General features: G+C 41.9%; 2 protein-coding genes across 8 annotated transcripts; both read left to right on the top strand.

Annotated features, from left to right (window-relative positions):
- The first annotated feature begins 1,245 nt into the window (after positions 1-1,245).
- Positions 1,246-9,871, top strand: myt1a (myelin transcription factor 1a). 3 transcript variants are annotated; one of them, XM_084679862.1, is made up of 22 exons: positions 1,246-1,355; positions 1,556-1,610; positions 1,725-1,755; positions 1,888-1,950; positions 2,117-2,352; positions 2,515-3,549; positions 3,763-3,882; positions 4,093-4,183; positions 4,327-4,446; positions 4,675-4,889; positions 5,044-5,252; positions 5,467-5,688; positions 5,766-5,920; positions 6,038-6,100; positions 6,439-6,507; positions 6,993-7,055; positions 7,246-7,329; positions 7,443-7,667; positions 7,946-8,037; positions 8,224-8,327; positions 8,450-8,593; positions 8,678-9,871. In XM_084679862.1, exons 1-22 carry the CDS (start codon positions 1,248-1,250, stop codon positions 8,819-8,821), a joined length of 3,648 nt encoding a protein of 1,215 aa, XP_084535988.1. In that variant the 5' UTR covers positions 1,246-1,247; the 3' UTR covers positions 8,822-9,871. The 3 variants fall into 3 exon arrangements, with proteins under 3 accessions (XP_084535988.1, XP_084535986.1, XP_084535987.1); XM_084679860.1 differs by having other exon boundaries at positions 1,885-1,950; XM_084679861.1 differs by lacking the exon at positions 6,439-6,507 and having other exon boundaries at positions 1,885-1,950.
- A 173-nt stretch (positions 9,872-10,044) lies between these two features.
- Positions 10,045-15,001, top strand: pcmtd2a (protein-L-isoaspartate (D-aspartate) O-methyltransferase domain containing 2a). 5 transcript variants are annotated; one of them, XM_084679837.1, is made up of 6 exons: positions 10,045-10,424; positions 11,813-12,126; positions 12,219-12,321; positions 12,625-12,796; positions 12,915-13,038; positions 13,221-15,001. In XM_084679837.1, the coding sequence occupies exons 2-6, from the start codon at positions 11,820-11,822 to the stop codon at positions 13,667-13,669; spliced, it is 1,155 nt and encodes a 384-aa protein (XP_084535963.1). In that variant the 5' UTR covers positions 10,045-10,424; positions 11,813-11,819; the 3' UTR covers positions 13,670-15,001. The 5 variants fall into 5 exon arrangements, with proteins under 5 accessions (XP_084535963.1, XP_084535964.1, XP_084535961.1 ...); XM_084679838.1 differs by having other exon boundaries at positions 11,808-12,126; XM_084679835.1 differs by having other exon boundaries at positions 10,045-10,535.
- The last annotated feature ends 173 nt before the right edge of the window (positions 15,002-15,174 follow it).

The following is a 15,174-nucleotide window of genomic DNA, read 5'->3' as shown; positions in this document are numbered from 1 at the left end:
GTTACATGGATACAACTCAAATTTGATAGCCTAATGCACCCATAACATACAGCGGTTGAGAAGTTTGAAAGGTGGATATCCTGCTATGCTCGGCAGTATGGCTTTGTAGTAGACCATTTTCGGGATATTTTCAATGTAGGATATTGTTTCTTCCGCACATCCAGTCAAACACCAAGGAATCACCTGATTATGGCTGTGCGACACTACATCGGTTTGCTTTTCAAACAATAGGCCTTCAGTTATCTGAAACCTACCGTTTTATCACCTGCATTGTCTTACCTTACGGGCCTATTATTTCTGTTTTTATGTCTTGCCATTACATCTTTTCATTGTATAAGTAATCCCAATAGAAAATTGTACACGCAGTCGGCCTATAACATTGTTTCAATGAGTGGATTTGCTGTTCGAGGCCTGGTTTACTGCGCTCGCATGGGGTTGTGTGTCAAGTCACTGCTCGGAAGTCGGTGGGACATAATGGATGAAATTTCCGAAAACCCATTCACCCTCATCTGTCTTATCTCCTGAGGCTATGTGCTTAAAGTGGCATTAAACAATCTTATTAATATAGTATTGATAGACACATTACACAAAAAAACGTCTGCACTATAACCGGGTTAAAAATAGTGTAGGCTACTGCGTTTACTTGAATAAAGTGCCAGTGTGTCAGTATAGCAAGTTTTGTGGATGTCCAAGCACAAGCAATTCCATAAAGTCGCAGCACTAAAATGGAAGTGTGCCAAATTTGTGTTCCATACTTTTCTGCCGGTGGGTAGCCTACAATGTGCTTATTTGACTCTTTAAATCTGTTTCATGCCCAATTTGGCTGCACTTTACTAATGGGAATATCAGAGTATTGTATCTTTAAAAGCAGAACTTGTACTATTACTAGGTAGTAGAATGTTTAGCTTTGAAAACACAAGCTACTACATTGTAAGCTGTATTGTAGTATTTTTCCTCTATATTTCTCCAGGGGAATCTTACCCACAGTCATTGTGTTTGGGGAGCACTGAGGCACCAGGTGCCCTCATGACGCAATTGCTTTCGATGAAGTGAGAGAGTAGTACTTAAACAGATGGGTCAAACAAAATGAAGACAAATTTATTGACAATATCATGGGGTATTTTACACTTAAAAGTAACTAAATTCACTTTTAGCTATATTTTGAAGCACAATGTATTGTGTATTCAAATTGAGTATTTCTGGTGTAAAAAAAAAAAGTGTAAAACATTACTTTAACGCTTTTGTGTATGTCTTGCCCAATAGAAAATGAGTTCAGAGGGCAGCTGCTGAATCAGAGGTGGACGAGAGGAGACAGAATCAGCAGCTGGGAGACCAAGAGGAGCCTTCGAATCAAAGTGAGAAGTGTGCATGTGTGCCTGTGTTATAAATGTCTCTTCATATTATCCCCTCTCTCATCCAATATAAGATGATAACATGTATGATTTTGTATTGGTGGTTCGTGGCAAGGTCTCACTTTTGTTATATATAGTAGCAGTTTCAGAATTTAGTAATTTAAAGGGATGGATGAACTGTAACTCCTTACTCTGGGTTTCAGATGAGTCAGGACATAGCAGAAACACGTACACGGACCCGCTCAAAAGGGATCCGAGGTAAGTACACACACGCATGCACACACACACACACACACACTGACACACTGACAGTAAAATTATGTTATGGATGTGGCTAATGAACCCTATTCTCACCTTTATTTCCATGCCCAGTTCCCTTGGAAGTTGTAGGACAAGATTTGAGGTGAGAGGACTGTATGTTGCAGTTATATTTGCAGTAACGTATTTTATGTATTCAGATTGGTAAGAAAAAATAAAGAGATCAAACGGAAAGCAAATGAACTTACGGTTCCTTAATGCTTGTATCCTCAAGCAGCTGCCCCACCCCTGGCTGTGATGGCTCAGGCCATGTCAGTGGAAGATACTCACGACACAGAAGGTATGTCATAATAAATAGTAAAACAAGATTCTCTAGAATGTAGTTGTTTTATGTTTTAAGTAATAGATTGGACAGTGTTTTGTGAACTGTACTTTTTAGTCTGTGCTGTCATTGACAAAAGATTCTAATTTGACTATTGAAATACTACCTTCCCTTTCCCATACAGTGTACTGGGATGTCCAATTATTAAGAAGAGAAAATTGGAAGCAGAAGCAGAAGCAGAGGAGAATCAACCTTCCCCCAAGAAGAGGGCCCAGCCTTTAAAAGTGGCCATGGATGAAGGCTTCAATGCAGACAGTGATGCTAGCAGTGAGGCCGAGCAAAAGGAAGGGGAGGAGTCAGAGTCTGAAGAGGTCAAAGAAAAAGACAAGAACAAAAAAACTTCTCAAGATTCCACAAAAGGTAAGTTCTGGAAATAACAAATAGCTGAAAGAATGCTGTTGACTGGACTTTCAAAAACAGTAAATAATGTGCTCCGATGATTAGATCATACTGTATAGAGTCCCTTACAATCCAGTTGATTGTCCGTAGTGAGTATACATTTACAAACCTTTTGTTCAGCAGATTGCTCATCAGTGGTACCTGAGGTACCAGACATTATAGACAAGGCTTCTAACACCGCTGCCCAACCTGAAGTCCAGAGTTCAGAGGACGACTCTGAAAAAGCCACCACAGCCCCGCAGATTCATATAGAAACAGAGACTGAAACAGAGGTAGACAAACGCAAAGAGGGGGTAGATGTTGTAGCAGAGATAGAAGCTATTGAAGAGAAGGAAGAGGTAGTGAAAGAAACGGAGAAGACAGCAGAAGAGGAGAAGACAACAGAGCAGTCTAAAGTAAACACTGAATCAGAGAGGGTGGTGGTTGAGGGGGGGAAGGAGGGAGCTGAGGAGGAAGGGGTAGAGGAGGAAGAGGAGGGAGAGGAAGCAGAGGATAGCCAGTGTGTGACCCAGGAGAACTCTGATCACCCATACTCCAGTGGGGACTACAACACACATTTGGCCAAAGAGCACAAAGGAGAAACAGAAGAGGAGGAAGAAGAGGAGGAGGAAGAGGAGGAAGGGAGCGATGAGCAGGTAACAGAGGACCATGTGGAGCCCGATGTGCATCCTATATCAAGCCCTCTTGCCAAGGAACCAGAAGTAGAGGAGACACACGACGAGGTTAAGATTTCCTCCTTGACAGATGAGGAAGAGGAGGATGAGGTAGAAGAGGAGGGGGAGGACAGGGAGGCAGGCGAAGTGAGGGAAGAGGATTCTCACAAAGCCTCCCCCACTGTACTGGTGATCGAGGTCCAGTCAGAGGAGGAGTATGAGGAGGAAGAGGAGGAGGCAGACGAAGGGGAAGAAGAAGAGGAGGAAGAGGACCGTCTCTCAGAGGGCTCAGAAGTGACAGATGATTCTGAGAACTGGGATATGACACGGGGGAACCTAGGGCTTCTCGAGCAAGCTATCGCCCTGAAGGCGGAGCAGGTCAGGGGTCCTCATGAAGAGGACGAGTCCCCCGAGTACCAACATTACCACAGTCCCAGCGACAGGGCTTCAGTCCACAGTCTGGATGCTGCTTCAGCTGTGCGCAGGGGAGGACACTATAGCAAAGGTATGACCGGAAACGAAATTGTCTTTTTTAAATACAAGTATACAAAACAATGGTGATAGTATTCCTTTGACCTATACCTAACCTTGAGACTTGTACATATCAGCCTTAATACCTATGGTTTGTTCATTGTTGTTGTGTATTTTGCAAAGCCATTAATCATGTGAGTTCCAGCAAAAACAAACTTAATAAGCTAAACCCCCCTTACTTTTACAGATAAGAAGGAGGTTAAATGCCCTACCCCTGGGTGTGATGGGACAGGCCATGTGACTGGGCTGTATCCTCACCATCGCAGTCTCTCTGGGTGCCCTCACAAAGACAGGATCCCGCCTGAGAGTGAGTACTTTATCAAAACATATGTAGGACTGACCGAGGGCAAAAAGAGCCACACACATTCCATTTTGATCAAAATGTAACATGTAGAGAATAATGTAGTCTATCTCTCTCTCTCTCTCTCTCTCTCTCTCTCTCTCTCTCTCTCTCTCTCTCTCTCTCTCTCTCTCTCTCTCTCTCTCTCTCTCTCTCTCTCTCTCTCTCTCTGTCCAGTCCTGGCTATGCATGAGAACGTGCTGAAGTGTCCAACTCCTGGGTGCACAGGCCAGGGTCATGTCAACAGCAATCGTAACACACATCGCAGGTACACACTGCCCAAAAAGTAAAACTCTACACTTCTTGTAAGCGGTCCAATACAAGCTATATGTAAAATGTATTCCTTTGTTTTGGGTTCCTCAATGTTGTGGGTTGCCTTTTTATCAATACCTCCTACTCTTTCCTTGCCAGTTTGTCGGGCTGTCCCATTGCAGCAGCAGAGAAGCTCTCCAAGAGCCATGAAAAACCAGTTTACCCTCAGTCCTCAGTCAGTGAGCCTGCTGGAAGCCCCCACTCAGACAGAGTTCTCAGGTGAGCACTCTCCTGTTCTTCTCTTTTAAACCTCACCCTTTAATCTATTCAATTTCTATCCTTAATTCTCCTCTCCCCCCTTTCTCCCTGTCCTCTTTTCCTTCGTTCCTCTTATCATATAATCCACCCCTTTCTGGCTTATTTTTTACTTGACAATCAAAATTTTTGTAATTTTCTTTACAACAAGTATTTACTCAACGTTTTTCTTTTCCCCTTGTTTGTCTCTAGGCCCATGTGTTTTGTCAAGCAGCTGGAGATCCCTCAGTACGGCAGCTACAGACCCAACATGGTTCCCGCCACGCCTCGTGCCAACCTGGCCAAAGAGCTGGAGAAGTACTCCAAGGTGTCCTTCGACTATGCAAGCTTTGACGTCCAGGTGTTTGGCAAGCCTATGCTTGTTCCAAAGATGCCCACCAGCGATACTTCACCCAAAGCCTTCAAATGTAAGTTGTGAATGGTTTAAAGATTTAGAATCATTGTCTAAGTAGTGATTACAGAAATAAGGCAATCCGCTAAAATATCTCCATGCATGAATAATGTGGCTACGCCTGTGAGATATGATCAAAGCGTAAATGAATCTGGACCATGTTCCGACAGCCAAACCATTCCCCAAGGCTTCATCCCCGAGCCACAGCCTGTCCGGAGGGTATGCCAAAAGCAGCTCCTCCTCTTCATCCAGCGGGTATGATTACACCCACGATGCTGAGGCAGCTCACATGGCGGCCACGGCCATTCTGAACTTGTCCACGCGCTGCTGGGAGAGGCCGGAGAACCTCAGCACCAAGCAGGGAGACCCAGACAGCAAGGTAAAGGTTCAAACCATCACTATGGCCGGCAAAGGGTCTCATACCTCCAAATGAACTGATCTTTACTTAATAGTTATTTAGTGCCTGACCAAAATTTCAAGCCATCTTAGAAAATGTTATAACTGGATCAATCCTGCTGGTATAAACAGGTTTTACAGCCTGATGTAAATAGTACTATTACAAACAATAGAACATGTATCTCATGGCTCCTCAGGATCCAGATATTGAAGTGGATGAGAACGGCACACTGGACCTGAGTATGAAGAAGCCTATCAAGAGCGAAGGGATGCAATCACCAGTCCCATCTTCTTCCTCCTCCTCTTCCTCTCAGAATCTGGGAGGAAGGACCTCCACTCAGAGCCACACACAGGCAGAGTGGGAGGGACCTCTGGACTTTACCAAGCCAAGTGGCCAGAAGGAGGAGGAGCAAGATGAGGTAACCATTTGTCAGTTGTAAATAAAACACAGTTTAAGTTTGAGCTGTACTAAACTGCATAACTAACTCATCTCTAGATGGAGTACGTGGCTCATTCTTACACCTCATCTGACGTTGAGGATGATGAACTCAATCAAGAGGGTATGGAAGACAGGAAGTACCCAGGAGAAGTCACCACTTCCAGCTTCAAGGTCAAATTCCAGCCCAAGGACTGCAAGAAAGAAGTTTTACTGTAAGTCTGTTCAAAAATTCTCGCAATGCCAACATATTCCACAGCTAGAAAACATGAACAGTCCATGAGCACAGACACATTTATAGTTCTCATCCAGCATGTCATTCCCTCCACTAGTTGTCCTACCCCAGGTTGTGACGGCAGTGGGCATATAACTGGAAACTATGCGTCACACAGAAGGTGAGTCAGAAAACCAAATCTTTTAGACACGCTACCTTTTTGTTTTTGGTGATGCACGAGGAAACTAATCACCAAATCTGGATTACACGATTCGATGCCGACATGATTGTCACTACCTTCTGTTCACTCTAACGCTACACTAAGATAAATCCTGGAAACAATACTTATTATGGGGTGGGTACTAATTTAGTCCTTCCTTTATTCTGCTTTAACTAAGATCTCAACACATCCCTCTCCCTCTTTCTCTTTGCTCTCCTCTATCTTATCTTAACCTTCCTCCCTGTCTGTCTCTTTCTCTCTGTCTCTCCAAATGTCTCTCTGGTTTCCATATCCTCCAGTCTGTCAGGCTGTCCTCTTGCTGATAAATCTCTTCGGACCCTCATGGCTGCCCACACTGCTGAACTAAAGTATGTCTGCGCTTAGGTTCTTTTTTCCTTCTAAACTAAACTTACTGAACTTATTTACCCACTTTGTATGTTGTCTGTCTCTGAATTTATTTCATGGATCTGGTACCATATTTACTGGCAACATACTGCTCTGTTCATTCTGGCCATAAACAACCCCAACTCGACACTCTTGACCCTTGCAGTTCTGAATGGAAAAGATTGACGAAACATCTCTTTGTAAACCCATCCTTCAGTTGATGGGCAAAGGATTTGCTTTCAGAGAAGTCAATTATTTTTAGAACAAAAGAGTGGCACTTAAGAGATCTTCAATTTACATATAAGGGATATAAAGTAAGTCGGTTGAGAAATGGGGTTAAGAGCAGAATACTATGTTCAGTCATTTCAGCTGTGCTGCCTTGTGCTATGATTTGCAGTGGCAGACTGCACTCTCATGCAAAGCTATGCTGTCATGTAATAGTCTAATCTCTGTCTTTGCTGTCCTTCAGATGTCCCACCCCAGGCTGTGATGGATCAGGACACATAACAGGGAATTATGCCTCCCATAGAAGGTAGATAAGATTTGTTTTATTAAAAATATATATATTTTTTTGTTTTATGTTCAAGATTCCATTTGAAACATGTTCCCATGTTGCAGCTACATACTCATGAGATTTTGAGTCTGGGTCTATTTTTTTGCTGTCATCTGTCTATTTATGTTGCTGAGCTAGCAATAATATTCAGTTTCTTTCTCTCTGACAGTCTGTCTGGATGCCCTCGTGCCAAGAAGGGAGGGGTGAAATTAACACCCACCAAAGATGACAAGGAGGACTCTGAGCTACTGAGGTTGGTATCAATGAGATAACATTAGCTCAAAACACCCTTTACACTATTAGTCCTTTGTACTATTGGTCTGACAACAGATAGGACATGTCACTAATGCATATAACCGTCCTCAGTAGGTGCCCAGTGCCCGGCTGTGACAGCCTGGGCCACATCAGTGGAAAGTATGCCACCCACCGCAGTGCCTATGGGTGCCCCCTGGCAGCACGTCGCCAGAAGGAGGGGCTTCTGAATGGCTCGCCGTTCTCCTGGAAGGCCTTTAAGACAGAGGGTCCCACCTGCCCTACTCCTGGGTGTGATGGCTCAGGTCATGCCAACGGAAGCTTTCTCACACACCGCAGGTTGAGCGCCCACTATCTCTTTTAATTGCAAGTCTAGGAAATAGCACAACAGTACAACTTATAATCATGTCACTGGTTGTTGATTCTGGGGATGTAGTTCTCTATAACAAAATAATACTAGACTATTTTCTTTGCACACCATATTTTTCAACTGTAGTCTATACCGTTTCATTTTAAAATTATGGCATTGAGCTGGTATTACAATTGCAAGTTTTGTAACAATCTATTTAGATTGTACCGCACTAGCCTGACTTCCCTTTCTCCTTCTTCTACCTCAGTCTCTCAGGTTGTCCCAGAGCATCAGCTAATAAGAAAAGAACCCGTTTCCCGGGAGATGAGTACATCACAGCTAAATTCAGGGCCAGTGATGGTGAGTTTGGGCAAAACACATTCCGCCTCACAGATGTGTTATATTAGAAACAGGTGCTTAAGCTTCAACTCTAAGTTATTGTAAAGTTTTGAAATACGTTTTTTATCCATAACAACTCTGTTGATAAAATGGAGCCTCTCTGTGGTCAGTCAATTCACAAAACAATTGTATTGCTTTTCTTCTCAGTTCTGGACAATGATGAAGATATTAAACAGCTCAACCAGGAGATTAGTGAGCTGAGTGAGTCTAACACAGAGATGGAGGCAGACATGATGAACTTACACACCCAGGTCAGTATGGCACGTCAGAAATAACTTAGACTTTAGGGCATCTTTAAATACCAATAAAGCTGTTTTACAGTCAGGCCACATAGGCAAGAAAATGCTGAATGTTTTCTGTTGCTATGCTCTAGATTTCATCAATGGAGAAGAACCTGAAGAGTATGGAGGAGGAGAACAAGCAGATTGAGGAGAGAAATGAAGCCTTGTTTGTGGAACTTTCAGGCCTGAGCCAGGCTCTTATCCGCAGCCTATCTAACATTCGCCTGCCACACATGGTGAGTTACACACATGAATGGAAATCAAACACACACGTTTTTCAATGTGCATCATTAGCTAATTTTCTTTTGTGTTAATTCCAGCAGGAACCAATCACAGAGCAGAACTTTGATACCTATGTGGACACCCTGACTCATATGTTCTCCAACAAAGATTGCTACCAGAACCCAGAGAACAGGGCTCTTTTGGAGTCCATCAACCAGGCTGTGAAAGGCATCGAGGTTTAATCTAAGTAGAGAGTAAAAAAGAATGTGAACATGAGAGAGCATTGAAAGCAGAGAATGAGAAGACAGGGTGCCATATGGACACCAATCCCACCTAGATTCATCCCTATTTTAAAGCGCTTTTGGAGTATATGTTTGATAATTATCTTTTTTTTTTTTGTTGCTTTGGTGCAAATATGTTGTCTGTCTTGAGTCCCCCCTCCCCCCTCTTTTTGCATGTTGGTTTATGAGGATCAAAGGACAGACTTGTGTATGGATCAATATGGATGTGTCCATTGAATATTTAAGTGTCTGAGATTGAACTGGAGTAAAACTGTGTTGGTGTGAAGGAAATATTGATGGGTACAGTATATATTTCAAATAGGCCTAACCATCCTCCTACTATAATGGTACAGAACAGATGTAGAATGCAGTATATTGCCCATAAACCACACCATACCAGATTCTCTTAGGTAGAGTATGTATCCCGATCCCACTGAGTAATGTTGATAGTATTTATGACCATAGTTGTTGCACTTCCAGGACTAGTTTGTAGTTTCATGTTGTGTAACTATTTGAGTCTCTGAAATGACTGTTTAATATATTATTTATTAATGCTGTTGTATTAGTTTTGCTTATTTATTCTGCATCTATTTATTGATTTTTTTTTTACTAGACAAAATGCTACTGAAGACGTTTTTAAACGACTGAGAGGAGGGATTTTTCCTCAGCATTGTTGAAAAAGAGGAAATATTTTAAAATATCAACTATAAATTCTTTTATATATCTTATTATTTATTTGAAATACTGGGATCTTTTTAAGTGCAAATATTTTGTAACCGACAAGTTTTGATAATTTTTTAAAAGATTATGCTTTTGTTAATATTATTTCTTTTTATTTCCATGAAAGTATTTTGAGACACTTGAACTGAAAATAATGTGATGTACGTATTTAATATTTATTTGGTGATGAAGAACAAAGTGAATGGAGATGGGTGTATATTTATTTTGTATTGTCTATGTGTTAATGATGGCCGTGTATGGATTAGTCTTTACCCACATGTTGCTGATGAAATAAAGGATACCCTTGCAGCAGTTTAAACACTGTATTATGTTTTATGTATTGTAGTATTATGAGTAGCCTCTACTGGCCTCAGTTACTAAAGCATATGTGCATTATGTTCGTAGATGACACCTGTCGGTCATTTCATGTAACGTTGGAAAAAAATACAGTGTTGCCAATCTGAGCTCGAATGGCTTTGCGTTGCGGGTTCTGTATTTCAGTGTTTAGTTCAAAACAGTTGTAATTACAGCTTAAAAGTTAAACTTTCAGTTTCCTCTAGTATCATTAGAATGAATGTACTCTGTATTAGACCGATTACCGGTGTGAACATCGGAACAATCCGATGAGAGTTATGCGTTGAGCGGCGGTGCAACTCCACCTCAGCGCACATTTTGGTGTGTTTGTGTGCATGACGTCAAATTGTCAGCTGGTCAATGTTTACATCCAGAATTTAGGTGACATGTATTGAGTGCTTCTGGGGCAATACTTCGCACGACTGGTACTTTTAACATCTTTTTACCAACTAAACATTTGGAGAAACGTCGATAAAACACTCCGTATACGGTAGGCCTACAAGCAACATTGTGATTTCTTTGTCTGGTGCGGCTTGACCACATTTGCCCTTCCTCGTTGTGCACTGCGTTGTTTGCACTCGACAAATCATCAAAGACAAAGGTGATCATAGCCTATTTGTTCGTCTCATATTGCTATGGCGGATTGTAATTTTGTCACGTTAGCAAGAATTGGAAACTATTGTCTTCATTGTTACAAAGAACGCTGCTAAAGCTAGTTTGGCAGTGCAATAGACTGCATAAAGCAGCAGCAGTTTTGTAAACACTGGACATTTTTGGCCTTTACCACACAAAACGCTTTGTAACTCAGTGGCGCAGCTGTATTTTATGTGTGCGTTGATTGGTGGGAATATGCCTCTGCAGTTACCAAGGAATTGTCATTGGGGGAACTTATAAGCAGCTGCAGTGCCACCGCTCGGTTACTCATGCATTATTAGAACGCTGCATAAAAGACGAGAGTCTACTGTCACCGATAAATGTTTCATTTGGTCAGAATGGGTTCAGCCATGAAAACACCATTACACATTACTCCCTGAATATTAGTCAATACATTCAAAGTGGGTCTTCCTCTATCAACTGGCTCTATTTACCACTGCCTAATAGAGAGTATATTAAATACTTGCTCTCCATAGGTAGGCCTACTGGTATGTGCTTGTCAAATTCAATATGGCCTCACGTGGTTAAATTAGCCCAATAATTTAGTTATTTTTCTAGCAATCTTTTTCTAAGAAAACCTTTATACAAGGTGTGTCTGATGTCTTGCACCCTACTACTGGCATAAGCCGTGTGTAATTCATCAGCAAACATTCACCCCCATTACTCCATCTTAGGGTGTGTGTCAGGGCCTATGAATACACACATTTTGAGAACCCATTGATACTTTGCACTTCCTCCCTTCTGATGTGACAGCCTGCAGAGGTAAGCTACTGTACCAGAAACCCTCTTCCGGGCAGTATGGTTGTCATCACTTAAGATGTATTCCCAGACAAGTGACGATTAGGGTTTGTGGTTTGGCTGTAGTGAGCAGCGTCAACTAGGAGGTGCTGGTTTTATCCCTCAAAGACAGAATTCTGGATGTCCACTTCCCATCTAAACTGAGGGCATTATTTCCTGTAAAGCTGTAAGAAAAGTTTAAGTTATTGTAAGTGTTTTTTTTATTTTTCTGTGTATGAAAGAACAAGGGGTATTTTACTCAGATATATCCACAGAGAAATCGTTTCAAAACCTGCACATAATTTATGGTTATCTGGGTATCAAAATAAACATAGAGATGAGACTGTGTCTCATCTAATATAATTGTAATGGTCTGAAAATGTAATTGTCTGAAAATACTGGTTTATTATGTCAATTGTGTTTGTCTTTCTCTCTGTGCTAGTGCAGTGCAAAGATGGGAGGGGCAGTGAGTGCGGGGGAAGACAATGATGAGTTGATTGACAACCTGAAGGAGGCTCAGTACATCCGTTCAGAGTTGGTAGAGAGTGCATTCAGGGCCATTGATCGAGCTGACTACTACCTAGAGGAGTTCAGGGACAGTGCCTATAAAGACCTAGCCTGGCGACATGGCAACATTCACCTCTCCGCCCCATGTATCTACTCTGAGGTGATGGAGGCCTTAGACTTACAGCCTGGATTGTCCTTCCTTAATCTGGGCAGTGGCACAGGCTATCTCAGCACAATGGTGGGCCTTATACTGGGTGAGTTCACCACAACTCTAAAACAAGTGTTGTCAGTACTAAGTGTTGATATATGGGTGAGTCTCTCTTCTGGTTTCTGATGCCATCTGCAGGTCCATTTGGAGTAAACCATGGGGTTGAGCTGCATACAGATGTCATTGAGTATGCATATCAGAAACTGGAGTTCTTCATTAAGACAAGTGACAGCTTTGACAGGTATTTCAAACACACATAACTCAAACACTGAGACACACACTGTTTTCTGTAGCACACTTTGTACATATTTGACTGTCTGTTGCAGTTTACATGTCAGTGTATACCTTGTTGTAACATCGCTTGCTGTTTTTTTGCGCAAGGAAACTAATATGTATAAATAAAGAGAGCAAAGAAAATAGGGCACATAAATATTATACAAATATACAAATGCTATTACACTGTTCCTAAGTAATTTCATACAGCTTTGATCTATCAACCTTATTGTTTAGTATTTATACATTACTTTTATGTGTGTGTTTGAAGGTTTGAGTTCTGCGAGCCATGCTTTGTGGCAGGGAATTGTTTGGAGATTGCCCCTGAGAGCCGTCAGTATGACAGGGTGTACTGTGGAGCTGGTGTCCAGAAGGAACATGAGGACTACATGAAAAATCTTTTGAAAATAGGTGGAATCCTTGTCCTACCCCTTGAGGAGAAGGTCACTTTGCAAAACTCTACACCAACACTTTCATTTTACACATACAGTTTTAGGACAGAAAACATCTTCAGTTTATCCTATATTTGAACTACACATTTGCCATTTGCTTTCCTTTTAGTTGACCAAGATTACACGGACAAGCTATAATTGCTGGGACACCAAGAAGATCATAGCAGTGTCTTTTGCCCCCCTGGTGCTGCCCAAACATAGAGACAACAGTAAACCAAGAGCAGTGCCTTTACGTAAGTACTCTACTGTAATGATTAGGGCTACCATAGTGAAAGGTGAAGATTGTTGTATGTTGAATGTCAGCTTCAAACCATGCTTTTCAGGTCTGTAAAGTACCTCCTCTTGAATGCGAATGCTAGGTTAAGATTGACAGCTTTAATAGTACATTGATAATTGATCCAAATTTCTTCTCCAGCCGCCATGTTTGAGGTGAGGAATCTGCAGGACTTGGCTCGTATCTCCATCCGTCATACCCTGAAGCAGACAGTGGTGGGTGTAGGGGCGGGGCCTCTGCCCAGGAGGAGGTTAACACGTGGTGGAGGGGAGAGGCTCAGAAGGAGGCGGGCTCAACAGCGTGGTTCCACCTTACTCTCCAACCGCTACGTCTTTATGAGCCGTCTGATCCCTGAGCCCATGGATGACAACAACAACTTCTCTGACAGCGAAGAGGAGGGAGAGGACTGCAGGGCCATAGCAGAGCCCAAGGAAGAGGAGGAGCTCGATCAAGACGAAGAAGAGGAAGAGAGAAGGGAGGATGGGGCTCTCTTGATTGAGGCTCCAGTTAACCAGCTGAGAGAGAAGATCTTGGGTCTGCCTCTCCCTGAGCCACTAAAGATGTATCTGTTGCACTACAGAGAAAAGTGATGCAGGGCTCAAAGGCTATGCATTGCTGTTCCATCTACTCGTTCCCATGCCCCGTCTGGATATGTTGTGGGAAATGCAGATCAAATAGGCTAGTAATACTGAGTGGCTATGAGTGTAAACCATTTACCAGAGACAGTTCTCTTTCAATTTGGAAGATGAAAAAAGTGGGTTAGAAAATTGGACAGCACCTTGAACGATTCCCAGCCCTACACCCCTTCCTTCCCCCTGAACACTGGAGTCCTCATGTCACGGCACCAGCCACATACGCTTTCCATTCCCCTTGTTGTCTGACACAAGAGAAACTGGTCTCATCTAGTTCCTATTTCTTTTTGTGTTTAGATCATTTGAATTTCTCCTAAATGTTCGATTGTGATATGATTTCACGTTAAAATGGACATAGTATGAATATGGTTGAATTTGACTTGTTTGAATCCTGGAAAGGGTGTATATTGTCTTTCTTCATGTTTATAATGTCTTCTTCCTTCTGTCTGTCCTAATGCTTATCAAAGCATTTTTGCCGAAGGGGCCAATTCTATACAAAAAGCACGCTACCAAATAACACAAGGTTGCAGTAAAACAATTTTGGCATTGCCGGAGTTACATTTTTTTTTGCATTGCCTTGACCCATAGACTGTAGTCATGCTATTCATGAAAACGAGGTTGGCGACAAAAAAAGAAAAAGTATTTTACTCTTGAAAAAGTTCAAGATTGTATTATTAGTACTTTCTTGCACTCATAGGTTTACTGTATGTAAATATTTGATCAATACATAGATCAATGCCCTGCACTTTTGTCAAACTTGTATCCCTTTTGAAACTGCCACCATTACACCCCCAACATCCTGTACCCAAGTGCTTGTAGTTTATCTAATGCAGTACAGAATTATTTGGCCATGTTGCAAGTGTGAGCTTGTCAGTAAGTGATGTCAGTTTTTGAGAGCTTGAAGGAAGAATAAAATTCAACTTTTTCAACTCTCAAAAGTCTGGGGATGGGCATTAGATGTGCTAATGTGCACTCTTTTATTATGCATATATCATGCTTTCTTGTGGGAATTGCTTCCTCCTCCAGCAAAAGTAGTTATGCTGATGAACTTGTGTTTTTTTTGCAAGTGTAAATGTCTATGTGAGGGACTTGTTATTGTCCTATTGATGTTGTATTTTCTAATGTCTGATGCATCGGTGCCAAAAAATCTCGAGCACTGGATGGGTTCAAATTTTTCTTCACTTGGTGTTAAGTTCTACAGTGTGTTGATTAGTCCTGCAAATGTATGACGATCAGTATTGAGACTTTGGGGGAAAAAATAAAAATGCCTTGATTGCTGTTGATATCAAATACATTGAACTGACATACATTTAGCAAGTTATGGGTCCACTAAATGGCCAGAAATATTGTCTGTACCCAAACTCAAACACTGTATTAATGAGGTAGGAATCCTGAAATGTATTTCTTGGTGATATATTTTAATTTAATCAGGAAAAGGGGCCAATACACATCTCTATTACTAC

Source organism: Hypomesus nipponensis, chromosome 18 (genome assembly GCF_054491055.1).
Source record: "Hypomesus nipponensis isolate SF chromosome 18, ASM5449105v1, whole genome shotgun sequence".
Classification (NCBI taxonomy): domain Eukaryota; kingdom Metazoa; phylum Chordata; class Actinopteri; order Osmeriformes; family Osmeridae; genus Hypomesus; species Hypomesus nipponensis.
Note: the sequence above shows the minus strand (reverse complement) of the source record. Positions and strands in the feature narration are given on the sequence as shown.

What these genes read in the sequence shown, in the direction of transcription:
- pcmtd2a (XM_084679837.1), top strand. Translation starts at nt 11,820, where the DNA reads ATGGGAGGGGCAGTGAGTGCGGGGGAAGACAATGATGAGTTGATTGAC. An exon ending in AATGGTGGGCCTTATACTGG is followed by an intron (nt 12,127 to 12,218) that starts GTGAGTTCACCA and finishes TGCCATCTGCAG; the next exon opens with GTCCATTTGGAGTAAACCAT. An exon ending in ACAAGTGACAGCTTTGACAG is followed by an intron (nt 12,322 to 12,624) that starts GTATTTCAAACA and finishes GTGTGTTTGAAG; the next exon opens with GTTTGAGTTCTGCGAGCCAT.
- myt1a (XM_084679860.1), top strand. Translation starts at nt 1,248, where the DNA reads ATGTCTTGCCCAATAGAAAATGAGTTCAGAGGGCAGCTGCTGAATCAG. An exon ending in AGAGGAGCCTTCGAATCAAA is followed by an intron (nt 1,356 to 1,555) that starts GTGAGAAGTGTG and finishes TCTGGGTTTCAG; the next exon opens with ATGAGTCAGGACATAGCAGA. An exon ending in GTTGTAGGACAAGATTTGAG is followed by an intron (nt 1,756 to 1,884) that starts GTGAGAGGACTG and finishes TGTATCCTCAAG; the next exon opens with CAGCTGCCCCACCCCTGGCT.